We start from the raw sequence: 15,750 nt of genomic DNA, 5'->3' as shown, positions 1-15,750 counted from the left end.
TTTTTCACATTTTAAGTGTTAATGTTGAGGATAAATGCCTCTCCACTGTGGCTGTGTAATAGCTTAATAGAATAGCACAAGCATGTAATTGTGCAATAATTAGTCCTAATCAATTGAACAGCAGATAGAAAATGTCTTCAGAGACTTATCTTCATAGCCATTGGCACATGAATATCTCAAGGTGATTTTTTACTTGCAGAATTTTCCTTTCTGTTTCATTATATTTTTTTTTCTGGTACAGAGATAAGTAAAAAGACCTTAAACCAAAAAGAAGTGAAGCAGATTTTGCAGAGAGAAAGGCCATGGGCTGCAAGATTCCTGCATGGAGGGTCAACACTGTGTAGAAAATGTAAAATAGTCAGATCAGCAGGTTTGTGGGAGCTGATTTGGGGGGATGATGAAGGGCCTGGGACATTTCCATAATAAGGAAAGGCTGAAAGAGCTTGTACTATCCAGCCTGGAGAAAAAAAGCCTCATCAATGCCTATAAATACTTTAAGGGTCCTTCCTACCACATTTGGAAGCAAATGAAAGGATATATACCAAATACCATAGCAGATTTGTCACAATTTAGAATTGTACTTGCTTTGATGCCAAGTCTAACAAGAAAACAAATAAATCATCCAGCCAGTAATTTATCTTGTGTGTTGTTTGATTTACAGTCCAAGAATCCTGCACGCAACTTTGCCCGTCCCTCTGTGCCATAGAGTTTTGTAATTTTTTTAATTATAACAAAGGTCATAGCAGTGAGTTTGTAGACTGTTTAGGACCAGGATGTTTCTAAAGTGTAAGGGAGAAGCGGGAAGGCACACAAAAAATGACAAGGGTTGATCTCATGTTTGTTATGAAGACACTGAGGATTGTAACTCCTGTCCTAAGAGCTAGAAAATCTACAGACTGAGGGTGAGCATCATCCTGTGCAGCACAGTCACAGAGGCAGGATCACACCTGTGCCTTGTACCCTGCAGCTGTTTTAAACATGCATAAAAATTTCATGTTGAGTAACAACAGCTCAGCTGGAGCAGACTCTTGCAAGCATCTATAGTTTTAGCAGAGGAGAACAATTTTAATCACCTGTCCTTGGCCACATGCAGTCTCTTCATGCATCATTGCACAGAAGGGATTTTTTTTTTAAAGTACATTGTACTACAGTTTTTAAATATAGCCAAAAATATTGTTCTTTTTGTAAAAATCTTTGGGATATATACAGGGGTGTACAAATAAATGAATCAATATGTATATATAAGCAAACATACGCATATAATCGCACACATATACATTTGTGTTTCCAGAAATATCTATTGACTTTGCTCAACAGGTCTAATGAACTAAAGTCTAAATTTGAAAATGATTACACAGATACAGAAACATACCAGGGCAAAGTGATACTTTTTTTTTTTTTTTTTTTTTTTTTTTTTTTTTTTTTTTTTACTTTGAGGAAGTAAATTGTTAAACGATTTTATTGAAGAGAAATTTGTAATCTGTTAAACTTAGTATTTATTATTAACAGGGACTTCTACACAAAATTTTTAGAATACAATTTTATAATGCAAACATAAGGACAGATAGCAAATCATTAACTGTGTCACATGACTTCCATATGATTTGAGTTTCACTTTGTGTTATGTCAGCAAGCCCTTTAATTTCCTTGGATTGCAAGTCTTGTAAAGGTATGGATGGGAAAGCCATGAATATGGAAATCTACAGTTTTGAAGTGAAAAAGATTCTATCCATGGCCAGTATTAAGGTAACTGCATTTTAAAATAGAACTTTTAAATATGTAGTGAGACCTGAAGCCTTTCTAATCCAATTTTATTGTTTCTGTTTTATCACAAAAAGATTCTGTATCATAAATTTATTTATTATGTTAGTTTTTAGAGGGGGCTATATTTATATTGACAGACAGTTTACTCTTCCTGACCCTGTCATGTTAGATATCATGTGTTTAATAAGACTGGGGACAATTTAATTCTGATTGATACAAGACACTCTCTCCTGTGGCACTTAATTGAACCCCACCTGGTACTGAGACCATGGTGCTCTTTGGAGTACTATCATGCATAAATGTAGGGCTATTAAAGGCTGGGATCTTCAACAGTGATTTCATGTGCACCTGTGAGCAGGTGTTGGTGCTTGGATTTGGAATTAAGACAATTTGTGATTACAGATTTGTGAGTCTCAGGTAGAATTTTTTTTAGGTTGCCATGAGCAAAATATAAACCTTGTGCCTTCCCAGCTGTTCCAAGGCTCTTTCAGGACTGGAGTCCTTATTCAAAATAATTGTGAGACAGTGAGCAAGCTGACATGCTTGATAATGTGTGGCTCTTCATTTATCTCAGCTAACCTGATGGCTTCAAATAGCATCAAGATGTCCAGACAGGTCTGCAGACTGCTGACATGACAGTAGTTTGGACAGCAGGCTTGTCAGGAGTAGAAATCCCCTGGCTCACAGCTTCTCTTCATGCTGTTATTTCAGAGGAGTCTGCCTGTAAAACTTCCTTTCTCATATTCCTCTTTGTGAAGTGCTTATATAAAAAAGGATAGGGAGGCTGTAAAGAGAGAGGAATCCTGTTACATTTTTACTAATTTCAGGTGGAAGAGCAGAGGCTACGCCTTGCCACTTGAATACTGGTATTATATTGTCTGGTACAGTGTTAGTCATTAAAGGTGAACCTTGGTACCTTGCCTGATTTGGCCATAAAGTGTCTTCCAAAGAACTTTCTGTTTGAATCTAGGGATTGACTAACCTGCTGCTGTCATGCTTCCTGTTGTGGTCGAACAGTGAACTTGCTTGTTTTGTTTTGTTTCATGTTTGGTTTTGTTTTTAATCTGTTCTAAAAACCATAGATACAGCTTGACAAAGGTGGTACTCAAGTTGCAGAATGACATGTTGTAAATACTGTTTCCTTTGGAACTTTATTGAATGAACCCTAGTAATAAACTCTTAAGTCGGTTCATACACAAATTTTCAGACGTAAGAAATTCAGAGTCACAAACCATTTGGGGTTGGAAAGGGACCTTTTAAAATCGTCTAAACCAGGTGCACCTGTAACAGGTTGCACAGGGTTGCATCCAGGCAGGTTTTGAATATCTCCAGAGAAGGAGACTTCACAACTGGGCAGCCTTTTCCTGGGCTCTGTCACCCTCAAAGTGATGTTTTTTTCTCATATTCAGATGGAACTTCCCGTGTTTAGGTTTGTGCCCATTGCCCATTGTCCCATTGCTGGGCATCACTGCAAAGAGTCTGGCCCCATCTTCTTGATTCCTGGCCTTAAGCTTTTGTGTTCATTGATAAGATCCCCTCTCAGTAGTCTCTTCTCCAGCTTGAACAGAACCAGCTTCCTCAGCCTGTCTTCATGAGAGAGATGTTCCAGTCTCCCAAATATCTTTGTAACCCTCCTTGTCTGTATTGAACTGGGGATCTCAGAACTGGACAGAGTACCCCAGATGCAGCCTCACCAGGGCAGAGTAGAGGGAGAGAATAGCCACCCTTGACCTGCTGGCCACGCTGGTCATAGTGCACTCCACAGTGCCATTTGCCTTCATGGCCGCACAGAGGCATTCCTGGCTCATGGTTAACTTGTCTTTTTGTGTTTGTAAACACAGAGTTCAATTTATGATGGACTTTGTACTGAAGTCCACTTCCCAGAATCTAACTGTGAATTGGATATAAATTGCATTAGTGATTTGGAGGGCATTAGTGGTATTTTATTGGAGAGAATAGGAAAGAACAGCAAAAGGATTCCAGCTATCCCAGCTGCAAGATCGCCTGAGCTTTCTGACCTCTTCTGGGCCAGGACATGAAACCTAAGTAGGAGATAGAATGAGAGGCTAGAAATAGCTAAGGCCTGGATCCAAGAAAGTAATCCATACACTCATCACCTTTTCAGGCTGTTATGTTCCCACTTGTCTTCATTAGGAAATTAAGAACTTAAGTTCTCTTTTTTGGGTTTGTACCCAGGTCACAGTGAAGATGAGCCCAGTCCACCCAAGAAAAAAACAGTCATTACCTTTGTTTATGGGTTATTAACCAGTTATCTCATTTCATTTCTCTGTGGCAGTGTGCCTGAATTCACAAAATCCAAAGGGACCTGCCTCCACATGCCCTTTTCCTGCTCCAAGTTCCCTAGTGCAGCTGTTCCCCATGTATTGTCTGCAGCTGTTTGGCACTGGCACCAGCCCAGCCTTGGCATGTCCTGCATCCCATCCTTTGCATTTGCTGCCAGCAGCTTTTTCCTAAGATATGTAAATGAAGTAAAGGGACTTTGTAATTGTAAGTTTATAGCTTTGCAGAGGTGAATGAGAATGTACTGCCTTATAGCTTTTCTGTTTCACCTGCCAAATACCACAGATCTACAGAGGAAAGACATGTAATGGCTACCCAAGAGGTCACAAGAACCCTTGCAGTGTTGGGCAATGTAAAATATAGTTCTGACTACAAATTAATTGTATTTGCAGTGAGCTATGTGTAGCTACACACAGCTTAGAAGACATTTCTCAAAGAGGTATACACTGGTCCAGGTCTGGCTCCTTACAAGCCTCTTTAACAGGAGAGCTGCAATCTTATTTAGCACTTTCCTACTGCATGTAGAAAACCAAGCAGGAGTGATAAAAACACTGGACATTGGCACACAAATGCAGTGACACAGTTGGAAGCTGCCAAATGATGTTTATTCTGATACCATGGTGTGTGCTCAAGACAAAGTTTTCTCAACATTTTGTGCTGTGCACAGTAAAGGAGACGAGTTCAGAAATTTAGAAAGTTCTGGGAAGGAATCCATCTTTTTTCCATAAGCTGCTTTTATACAGTTGTTCCTTAGTGTTTTGCAACTCTTAGGAATTATCCCAACAGCTGAGAGTCACTTTTTGGGAGAATGGGAGACCTCAGCAGGTTCAGAAATGGAGCTATCTTGGGATGATTGTTCACCAGTATCTCAGAACTTGCCTGTTCAAATGATCATGAGAATTGCTGTAGGATATTTTAAATGATGAAGATATTGTTACTGCTAATCTTCCTTTTTTTCTTCTTTTTAGGAATCAGTGATGAAGAACGACTCCATCAATTAAAAAGACAATTTACATTTATCTTTTCCATTATAAATGTGTATTTTAGAAGTTAATTTAATATTTAAATCAAGAGCATGGAAAGATGCAAGTCTCTTTGCCATAATAAAAATGGATAACCCAACTTTCCTTTGTATGAAGCAATATGAGAAGGTGGCATTGTCAGGAAAATGACTCCATTGTAGGAAAATATTTAGATCCCTTCACATTAAGTGAGGAGAGAATGACAACAGTGGCAGTTTCCCACACAAGGAAATTTACTAAACAGAATTTCTTTTTCTTAGTTGGTGGAATGATAATTTATGTAGTTGATATTGTAGTGGACTTCTGGGTAGCTAGTAGATATTTCTGTCAAGGACAATATTCCTGGAGTATACTGATACTGTGTTTTAGAGGTCTTTCATCAATAATAACTCAGATATTTAGTTATGAGTGGTTTAAAAACGACTGGGAAGGTACTGATACTGGGAAGCTGAAACTGGTTTTTCTAGTTCATCTCTTTCATTGTGGGATTTTTATAAGGTAAGCACATTTAAACATTTATTTTAAATTGAGAAATCATGGTGCTTTAGGATAGTTATTAAGAAGTGCTTAGTATGGCTTCAGGGACAAGAGGAATTCTGGCCTTAGCAATTAGTGTTCCATTAGAATAAATGGGTTTTCGTGGTAAATTTTGTCAGATTTTGATGGACATGTAGTTCTTCTTCCATATACCTGTAAGTAATGATTTTTATCATTCACAACCCTACTCTGTTTGATTAATCAGCCACCTGATGAGGCATACATAATAAAAATTATTGCTTTGAAATGTACTACTGTACATAACTGATAAAAACGAGTTTTCAAAGTGATATTATGCACAGTAAGCATCTGAGACAGCTGAAGAAGTTATGTTTCAACCTGAATGTCTAACCATATGTAGAAAACTCACCAAGATTCAGAAGAGAAATGAGTAGTTGAATAGTTAGTAAGGATATTTGCAGCAGTATTTCCTCAGGGACTGACTTAAGGGTGACAGGAAACTTTGTTTGCTTGGTGGATTACCTTGACTCTAAAGCAATCCGCAAAACTCTTGGATTTACCTGAACTCATACCCTTTCCAATGAATATCTCTTACCATGAATTTCTGGAATTTTGAATCTTCTTTCCCAGAATTAGCTCCATATTCTCTGAGTGGCTTATTATCAAATAAACACTATTTTGTCCTTTACTTTGACCGTGTTGTCAACTTGGTTGCTTGCTCTCTATTGCACAAATGACATTTTCTTCAGTGCTGCTACTTATGCTTGGAAAATTTCCAAGATGTTATGTATAAGTTACAAAGTTCTTCCAGCCACTCCTCACAATTCAGCAGTATGGTAATGCATGCTGTAAAATATAAGCTGGTAACAGCAAGCTGGCATCTGGGCTTGTACCTTGTGATTAACTATTACATACTTTTATTATATGTATTTTCTTTAGGTGTATCAAGGTACAACTTCCTCCTGTCCTCCCTCTTAGTCATCTAATTTATGTAGTTAATTTAGACAATGAGTCTCTCAGGTTTATCTGTGCAGTAAATGGATAAAAATATATTCTGTCAAGTCAGGTCATACTTGTTAAGGTGAGATTCTCCAGAAGGTCATTTGGGGCAGAAACCCATATTCTTCATCAAAGGGGAAAATGAGGGCCTAGCCATTAAATAAGATTTGGTCATTGAACTGTGAAGGCTTGAAATTATAAGATGTGAATAAATCTTATCAAATTATTTTCCTTCCTTCCTTCCTTCCTTCCTTCCTTCCTTCCTTCCTTCCTTCCTTCCTTCCTTCCTTCCTTCCTTCCTTCCTTCCTTCCTTCCTTCCTTCCTTCCTTCCTTCCTTCCTTCCTTCCTTCCTTCCTTCCTTCCTTCCTTCCTTCCTTCCTTCCTTCCTTCCTTCCTTCCTTCCTTCCTTCCTTCCTTCCTTCCTTCCTTCCTTCCTTCCTTCCTTCCTTCCTTCCTTCCTTCCTTCCTTCCTTCCTTCCTTCCTTCCTTCCTTCCTTCCTTCCTTCCTTCCTTCCTTCCTTCCTTCCTTCCTTCCTTCCTTCCTTCCTTCCTTCCTTCCTTCCTTCCTTCCTTCCTTCCTTCCTTCCTTCCTTCCTTCCTTCCTTCCTTCCTTCCTTCCTTCCTTCCTTCCTTCCTTCCTTCCTTCCTTCCTTCCTTCCTTCCTTCCTTCCTTCCTTCCTTCCTTCCTTCCTTCCTTCCTTCCTTCCTTCCTTCCTTCCTTCCTTCCTTCCTTCCTTCCTTCCTTCCTTCCTTCCTTCCTTCCTTCCTTCCTTCCTTCCTTCCTTCCTTCCTTCCTTCCTTCCTTCCTTCCTTCCTTCCTTCCTTCCTTCCTTCCTTCCTTCCTTCCTTCCTTCCTTCCTTCCTTCCTTCCTTCCTTCCTTCCTTCCTTCCTTCCTTCCTTCCTTCCTTCCTTCCTTCCTTCCTTCCTTCCTTCCTTCCTTCCTTCCTTCCTTCCTTCCTTCCTTCCTTCCTTCCTTCCTTCCTTCCTTCCTTCCTTTTTTTTCCTCTTCCTCCTTTCATCCCCTTTTACACCTCCTGCTCCATCTTTGACCTTAGACTCGTAGAATGGTTTGGTTTGAAAGGGACTTTAAAAATCAACTCATTCCAACCCCCCCTGCCATGGGCAGAGATACCTTCTACTTGACCAGGTTGATCAAAGCCCCATCCAACATGGCCTTGAATACTTCCAGGGATGGGGCATCCACTGCTTTTCTGGGAAACCTGTGCATCACCACCCTAACAGGAAAGAGTTTCATCCTGATAGCTTGTCTTAGCCTACTGTCTTTCAGTTTGAAGCCATTCCCTCTTGTCGTATCACTCCATGCTCTTGTACAAAGTCCTTCTTCAGCTTTCTTCTAGGCTCCTTTTAGGTGCTGGAACTGGTGGCTCACAAACTAGTACCCTTTGGGAACTGGAGGTTTATACAGTGCACAGAACAATAGGAATCAGTTTGGTTTTGCTAACACACTGTCAATGCTAAGTAATAAATATGCAAATCACATTGCTATAAATATAGATGTATATACATACATACAATATATATAAAATCAGAGGCAAACAAAATTAAAAATATTTCTTTTCTAAGAAGGCTTTAGTTTCTTTTGTTGAAAAGAATGCATACCTGCAATTATATTTCATATAGTATGCTCTGCAAGGAGACAAAATTAAGTTAAAAATGTACATTTTAACTATGCTGACTAAAATGATATTCAGCCTGACCCATTTAAATGGCCCACACAGATGTTTGTGGAATTGATAACAGTCGTAACATAACAGACAATATTAAGACAATAACACTGTCATGGAATGTGGGGAAACGGGACATTTCCTTAGGGCACCATAGAGTTCTGGAGAGAATTCTGGAGCTGTCTGATGTGTAGCAGTGTGCTTCATCAGCCTAGGATACACCTGTGGGAGACTAAGCATTAGCAATTCATAACCTTGCTGTCAGAATAGGTCACACAGGCAGCAGCCACTGTGATACTGGCATCTGCTGTTGTGCTTCTTGATGCTTAAAGATAGCTCAGAATGCCCTGCAACTTTGAATAGAAGCAGAAGAAAAATATTTTTTTGCATATTTGTAAAAATTAATTTTAGATCCATGAGACATCAGAGTAAATGTGAGTGCTTTGCTGAACTTGGGGTTATTTCATTACATATTTCTAAAAGGCAGTGAGATGGGCTGCAGGGTGGGCCCTGTTCTGAAGCAGTACCAGCTGGCAGCAGTGAGCACACCTGTGGGAGATGCACTCTGGAAAAGGAGCTCCTCTGTTTAGTGATAGAACTCTGGGAGGAGGTGAATAGGCTGAGGAGTATCGGAGAGTGACACACATGCAGACTGCTAGATTGACACTCTGCCTTTCCTGAGACTGTCCCACAGGCAGGCAGGCAGGATGCATGAGATGGATGATTCCCTATTCACTCTTCACCTGGCCGAGCGCAGTGACTTAAGGCTAGGGGGCAATGGCAACACGTTCCTGCCCAGTGCAGCAGGGGTGTCTCCCCTGTGACTACCCCACCTACACAGCAGCCCTGGCATAACAGGTATGAGGCTCTGCAAGTGGAACTGAACAATAACAAGGAGGTTGAGTCATCTGGCTAGGAGATATCACTGAGGTTAAGCTACCCAACACGCTGTGTCAAACTCTTACTGCTCTGTACAAAAGAAAGCAGGCTGTTGTCAGGCGGGGGTCAGTCTCTTCTTTCAAAGAACAAGAGACAGGATGAGAGGAAATGGCCCCAGCTTGCACTGGGAAGGTTTGGATTGGATATTAGGAAAATTGTCTTCACTGCATTGAAACAGGTGCCCAAGGAAGTCTCCATCTCTGGAGATATTTAAAAGACAGGTAGATGTGGCGCTTAGGGACATGGTTGATTGGTGGACTTGATAGTGCTAGAGCAGTAGTTTTTCTCAATGATATTAAAGATCTTTTCCAAACTAAATCATTCTGTGATTCTATGTGTTTGATCACAATTTCTTGATACAAATTTACTGACCTAAGTATTGACTTAGTTGCATTAGTTTCATGGGTTTAATCCAAGTATTTTGATACTTAGAAGGTGAAATTTAACATGCAGCAGAGAGTAATTTTCCTTTGATAAGGTTTTGTACAATGCTGAAAGCTGTGACTGCAGGACCAGAATTTTGACAAGACAATCATTATTGCCAGGCCACTCACACCCTGCCTATATGAATTTCTAAATGGCACCCAAATATTTATCAGTGTAGTTTGATGAGATGGGATGTGTAGTATGATGCTGGGAATGTGTTACAAAGTCAGTGGAAATTGGAGGGGAAGCATGTGATATGGAAACGTTGGCAAGGCCACTTGCTTGTCACATGTGAAGGCTGTGAAGTAACAAAACAAAATAGCTGTCACCCCTGTGAATTCCCAGCCAGAGACAAAGCCTTCCTAATTTCACAAAATCAAACTTCATAATTTGTGAAATGATGATGAATATCTAGGTACATCTCAAGAACAGAGAGACAATGAGTTTCCATGAGTGTTTATAACATATAGGAGCCCTGTCATCTGTGTTCTCTATGAAGCAACACTACTAAGGCAGAAACTCTTTTTTTTCCCTTCTGTCAAAGTGAATGATATTTAGAAACGCTGTTAATTCTTTACCATTGTCTTTACCATATGACAATTCCAGTTGTAAAGAAATTATAGGTTTTTTACTCTGTTGGCTTCCAAGTAGCTTATATACCTTGAAAAAATGAAAAACATATTCTCTTTGATGAATTTATAGGGAGAAAAAGTAAATGGTAAACCTGCATTTGTCTGTATTAGACATAACCATTTCACATTCCATTTCAGATGTACCTCTGTCTAAAATACATAATGAATCCAATACTTTTTATTAATGTATTTTTATTACAGTTGTAGTATCTTTTTTAAAAAAGACTTTTGCTTCAATGAATATTGAAGCACGGAACTTCTATAGCCATAGATATATTATAGGAAAATAGATTAGAGGAGTATAGCTATAATAGTTTCAGAGCAGACACAGGGTTTAACTGAGCTGTGGGCATGATAAAGGAGAAAATTTAAACCTGACCTATCCTTTAGTATGGACTGAACTTTACCCTAGGCTAGGAAAGTACTTCAACACTAGGTCTAAAAGCTGGCTATGAGCCCTTCCTAAAAAATCCTATTACATGCCAAAGGGACAGATGAGAAAGACAGTATAAGTGCAAAATACTCTTAAAATATGAAAATTTGTTACAGTGAACTTACAGTAAGTGACATAAACATGTGGAGCTCAGAGAAGGCCACCCTGATTAGTACGTAATCAAACAGCAGTAGAAGTATTTGGAGTTTACTAGAAAAAAAATAATGTATTCTATAAAGTGTTCAAAGTCAGAAGTGGCCTAACAAAAACTAGTGACAAATACATAGCAAACCATCTTATAACAATATAAACCTAATGTACAGTGCTCAGAAGGAATGTGCTTGAAAAATGACAAGTGATTTCAGGTGTGCATCCAGCTGAAATATTCCTTTTAGGACATTTCTTGCCTTGCATATCACCTGCCATCTTGGCTGTGACCTCTGCAGCTTGACATTTGTGTGGCTGTTTTCCACTTCTTGCTGCTTGGAGAAACACAGGGGCTGGTGGGTGAGTCCCTGGACAACTAGCAGATCAGTCTACCCAAGTGTTTTTTTCTTGAAAACAATTTGCAAACTTTCCAGATTTTTACATCTCAGATGCAAGAACCAGATGATTTGGAATACTAATTATTTTATAAACAGAAAAAAGCTTTAGATGCCTTGCAAAAGAGTTCAGTTCTTTGCTTATGAGTGATTATTCAGGGAACAATAACATAAATACACAAAACCATAAAAATGAGTTTCCTTTGGGAGTAAATAATGGCTCCAGAACCAGCTCATGGATTGAGTGGCAGGCATGCAGTCTATGAATCTCCGCAAGGAGAAAAGGAAAGGCTCTTGAGTAGTAACAAAGCTGTTCCACACCTACTCCTATTGTTGCAATTCTCACTCGTATGGGCAACATGCCTTAACATACCAGGGAATAAGTCATGAATCCTCTAGCATGCCCTTAACCCAGGAACTGACAATCCTGGCTGTCTTGCTTGTGGTTGTGGAAGACAGCCCTACCCTGCCTTCTCTGTGGTCAAAGGATTCGGGTTTTAAAGGTGGTAAAGGTGTTCAACTTTTAACCGCTGAAGGAGCCAGGGATGCTTCCTAGCTCCCTCAGTAAGGAGACGAGTCCTGTGCTCCAGTGTTACATTGGGAAGAGACGATCCTGTGAGATCTGGCTGGCTGATGATCTGCTGCCCTCTGTTCTCTACGTACGGTAAATGCAAGGCACGGGTTTCATCAGGCCCGGGGTGTCTGTGATCCTGTGGATGGCCAGGGAATTAGAAAGCTGCACTTCAGCATGAATCTTGAAGTTATCTCAGATGCTGTCCTAGGGAATGTAAATAGGAGGCAAGTTAAGGCATAGGACCTTGCCTTTCTCAGCTTGTGTATTAGCAGTCTTGTACAACTGCCTAAGATAACCACGTGTTGGCCTGTGATTTTCTGCTCAGTTTCTCAAGAAAACAGATCCAAATGAATGATGAAACTGTCATAATTTATTTACTGAATTAGTTTTTCTTTTGGTGAGGAAAGACTGTAGTAGTTTTTGCAAGGCTAGAAAAATTGGTTGAATAACAGTGAGTTTTCTTCAAAAGGGACTACTTAGGCTGTCCTTGCCTGCTGGTTATAGTCAAAATGTGTTCATTGGAAAAGAATCTTAGAAGCTGAAAACATCTGGGAACTAAATAGACAGAAATAGGTTTGAAAGTGATGTCTGAAGGCTACTATGATAAAAATCCTGTTTATGGACAAACATTGATTTATATACCTATAAAGCCAAGAACTTAGTAAATGAAATTCTAACAGTTGATTCCAAGAATCATTATTAATCTACATCTATTTATTACAGAAAAAGAAAGAATTTTTCTATGCATAAAAAAATCTTTACTACTACTACTACTACTAATACGACTACTACTACTACTACTACTACTACTACTACTACTACTACTACAGTTAAAATTGTTACACACATATTTTTTCATTCCTATCCCTTTTTTCAAGCCATCCCTTCTCATCCTATGCATGTGCTTTTCTACACTGTCTTCTATCTCTTCACATCTCAGGACCTCTGCTATCATAGCAAGACTAGATTTCTCTATCCTACATCATCATGTATGTAATAAATATCTCATTTGATAGTGTATCAACAGACAGTGTATCTGCCTGTTACTGTTACCTATATAAAACTATGATTATGACACAAAGATGAAAAAAAAAAAGGTAAAACTTATATTTCAGTATTTTCCAAACTACAAGTCTTTCTGATTATTTAGAAAGTAACAATGTAGTAGATTTTCTTAAAAGTCTGTTTTATGTTTGCAATTAATCAGGTATTATCCTTGGGACTTATGGATCTATATTCTACTGGCATAGATGTAGAAGTTCACAGCTGGATATTCATTAATACCCTGAAAAGGATACAAAGAAAATGAATGAGTATCTCCAAGAGAGACTGAGGAGAAATGCCGAGTGAATTTTCAGAAAGGCAGTAATTTAAAGAAATAAGAACCAAACAAAATAGAGCTTGTATTCTTTATTTAGAAAAGTCTCATTCTGTTTTATTAGTTTTCTTATTGCATGGTATTGCTGGGCTGATGCTGATTCTCTGATATCCCTGATACCAGACAGATATCAGACAAAATTTTATCTGAGTAGAAGATGGAAAAAGTTGTAAGGCTATTTAATTTTGTTGAGTTGGTCTTCTAAAAAGTGCTGTCTAATCAAGTGTCCTTTTAAAAATAGGTATTGGTTTGCTTTGAAATATGGCTGTCAAGCTGCATTTAAACAAACAAGTAGCAGAGGTGCATCAGAAGCAGACCCTTCAAACTTCATTCAAAAACAAGCTATTGATGCAGTGACTGATATTAACATGCTCAGAGTGTTCAAGACTTTTCTTGAGACCACACCACAACTTTTTCTTCAGGTTTACATCCTCATGGAACATGGCAAAACTAATTTTTATCAATGTAAGTCTGTCTTTTTCCTTCTGTTGCAAGTTGAGTATCTTTCCTAAAAATATAACTCATGACTGGATAACATTTTAAGCAAACCTTGGAAAACATATGTTCCACTGTATTATTACTCTGCATTTAATTAGAATTTCTGCCTAGTAGATGGTCCATTCTGCTGAATCAATGAGAAGAAAGATTTTACCATAAAAATGAAAAGTCAAATATAAATACTGTGCATCATAAATATAAAAGTCATAATATCTAATAAAACCATAATGATGCATCTCTTGAAAATAAGCTCTTAAATGCAATTAGCATGTAATTTGCAGAGCAGTTTGATATGTGTGGTTTTGATTACAGATTCTTTTAAAACTGCTACCTAGGCACTTGGAAGTTAGTAATGTAATTAAAGCAGCCCTGCAAGCTGTCAATACCATCACCCATATTACAGGTGAGGGACAGAGTCAAAACTAAATCTGAGGATATGTCAGTATTGTGGAATGCAATATGGTGAAGAGATACTGGTTCAACTTTCAGAAGCAAGACAGCAGCTGTACCATTTCCAGCTCTAAAACTAGCAGAATTATTGGCAGGACATTGACTTATGCAGGGTTGGAATTTATCTAACCAAGTGGGGATACCTGCTTTGATGTCTAGAGTTCCTTCAAAGTCCATGGAGTCAAAATTTACTCGTGGAAAAGGATCAGGCAGATCTCATCTTGGATGTGACCATGTGAAGGATCAAGTCCTAGTTAGTTATAGATTTCTACATTTTAGACACAGCAGACTCACATACATTGGTTGCTGAAACTTAAATTTTTATGGTCTATTTGCAATACTTTGGGAATTTCTAAGTCACCTGTGTATGGAGATGGCAGATATGACATGCAACTTAGAAAAGGCCACTAAGGACCAGGGGCTGGGCAGGATAACATAAGCATACCAAACACTATCAGATGCCTAGATTTAAGTAACTAAAGTGAGCTTTAAAATTGCGATGCCTTGCTTTGGAGCAGAGAGTAAATATAAAACTGGGTTAAAGAAAGTGTCAGGAAGGCATGACATTTTCTAAAACTTCATTCAGCAATCATAATGTAAAATAGTGTATCTTTTTCTCTGATGTAACATTTTCCCTTGTGTTTTGTTTAGATGCTGCCATTATGATGTCTTTTTGTGGTATCTCCTTATCAATGGTTGATTATCAGATATCACTACGAAAATCTCTGCCTGATAAAGATGAATTTCATGTGCTTTCCAAGTTCGTGTATCTCTTCTATAAATTGCTTACCATCACTTCTTGGATACTCAGTATTTCATTGATCACTCTACTCAGTGTCAGAATTTCTGTAATTCTGTTGATATTTCTTTGGATCTGTGGCTTCATTTGGACTTTGAAACAGCATACAACATTTTGCAAGTCTAAGAAGATGGAATATCTGTACAGAACTGTAGTTGGAATCATTCTAATTTTTTCATTTTTTAACATAAAGGGGAAAAGAACAAAAGTTTGCATTTCTATTTATTATGCTACTCACACTGTAGTGACTTTAGGTATTTTGTTTGTATACATGTTCTGGAAACCTTCCATTATCAAAGAAATATGTTTTACAATTGTAAGCATATTAACTATTTCAAGTCTGGTGTTAGGTATTATTTTTCTTGTTGTTTATTACAGTCATTTTCATCCCACTACTTATTGCATACCTCAGACATATTCAGATGAAATTGATGGAGTGGCAGGGCAAAAAGTTAGAGTGAAAACTGGTAGATTTCAGAATTTCTTAATGCAATGAACATTACAGGGTTTTTTTGGTTTGGTTATTTTTGTGGCTTTAATAGTAAATTCTTGCTGGACAGTGTGTTCCTATGTCATTGTTGCTAATGTATCATCACTGAGGAGTACATAGTGAACCAGAGTTGTTGGCTTTGAATAACTATTTGTTTTCCACAACACAAAGACTCTGTGACATAAACATTTATGTGCTGGTGAAAGTTAGTTTGTCAAAGAAATGATTTAATCTATTCATCCAACACAATTCAGAGTGTTTTTAGCAATGCAAATGTAACATAGGAAAAGCTAAGAGTTAATTAAATTAAATATAGCA

The 15,750-nt window shown here is 38.3% G+C and overlaps 1 protein-coding gene across 1 annotated transcript; it reads left to right on the top strand.

Moving 5' to 3' along the window:
- Positions 1-5,286: 5,286 nt before the first annotated feature.
- Positions 5,287-15,438, top strand: XKR9 (XK related 9; the record flags this gene model as incomplete). The annotated part of the gene is made up of 3 exons (XM_084203636.1): positions 5,287-5,585; positions 13,437-13,660; positions 14,795-15,438. 3 exons carry the CDS (start codon positions 5,287-5,289, stop codon positions 15,436-15,438), a joined length of 1,167 nt encoding a protein of 388 aa, XP_084059762.1.
- Positions 15,439-15,750: the final 312 nt, after the last annotated feature.

The sequence above is a fragment of the Fringilla coelebs genome (assembly GCF_963513975.1).
Source record: "Fringilla coelebs genome assembly, chromosome: 1".
Lineage (NCBI taxonomy): Eukaryota > Metazoa > Chordata > Aves > Passeriformes > Fringillidae > Fringilla > Fringilla coelebs.
The sequence above is the reverse complement of the archived record's forward strand: the minus strand, read 5'-3'. Positions and strand labels throughout refer to the sequence as shown.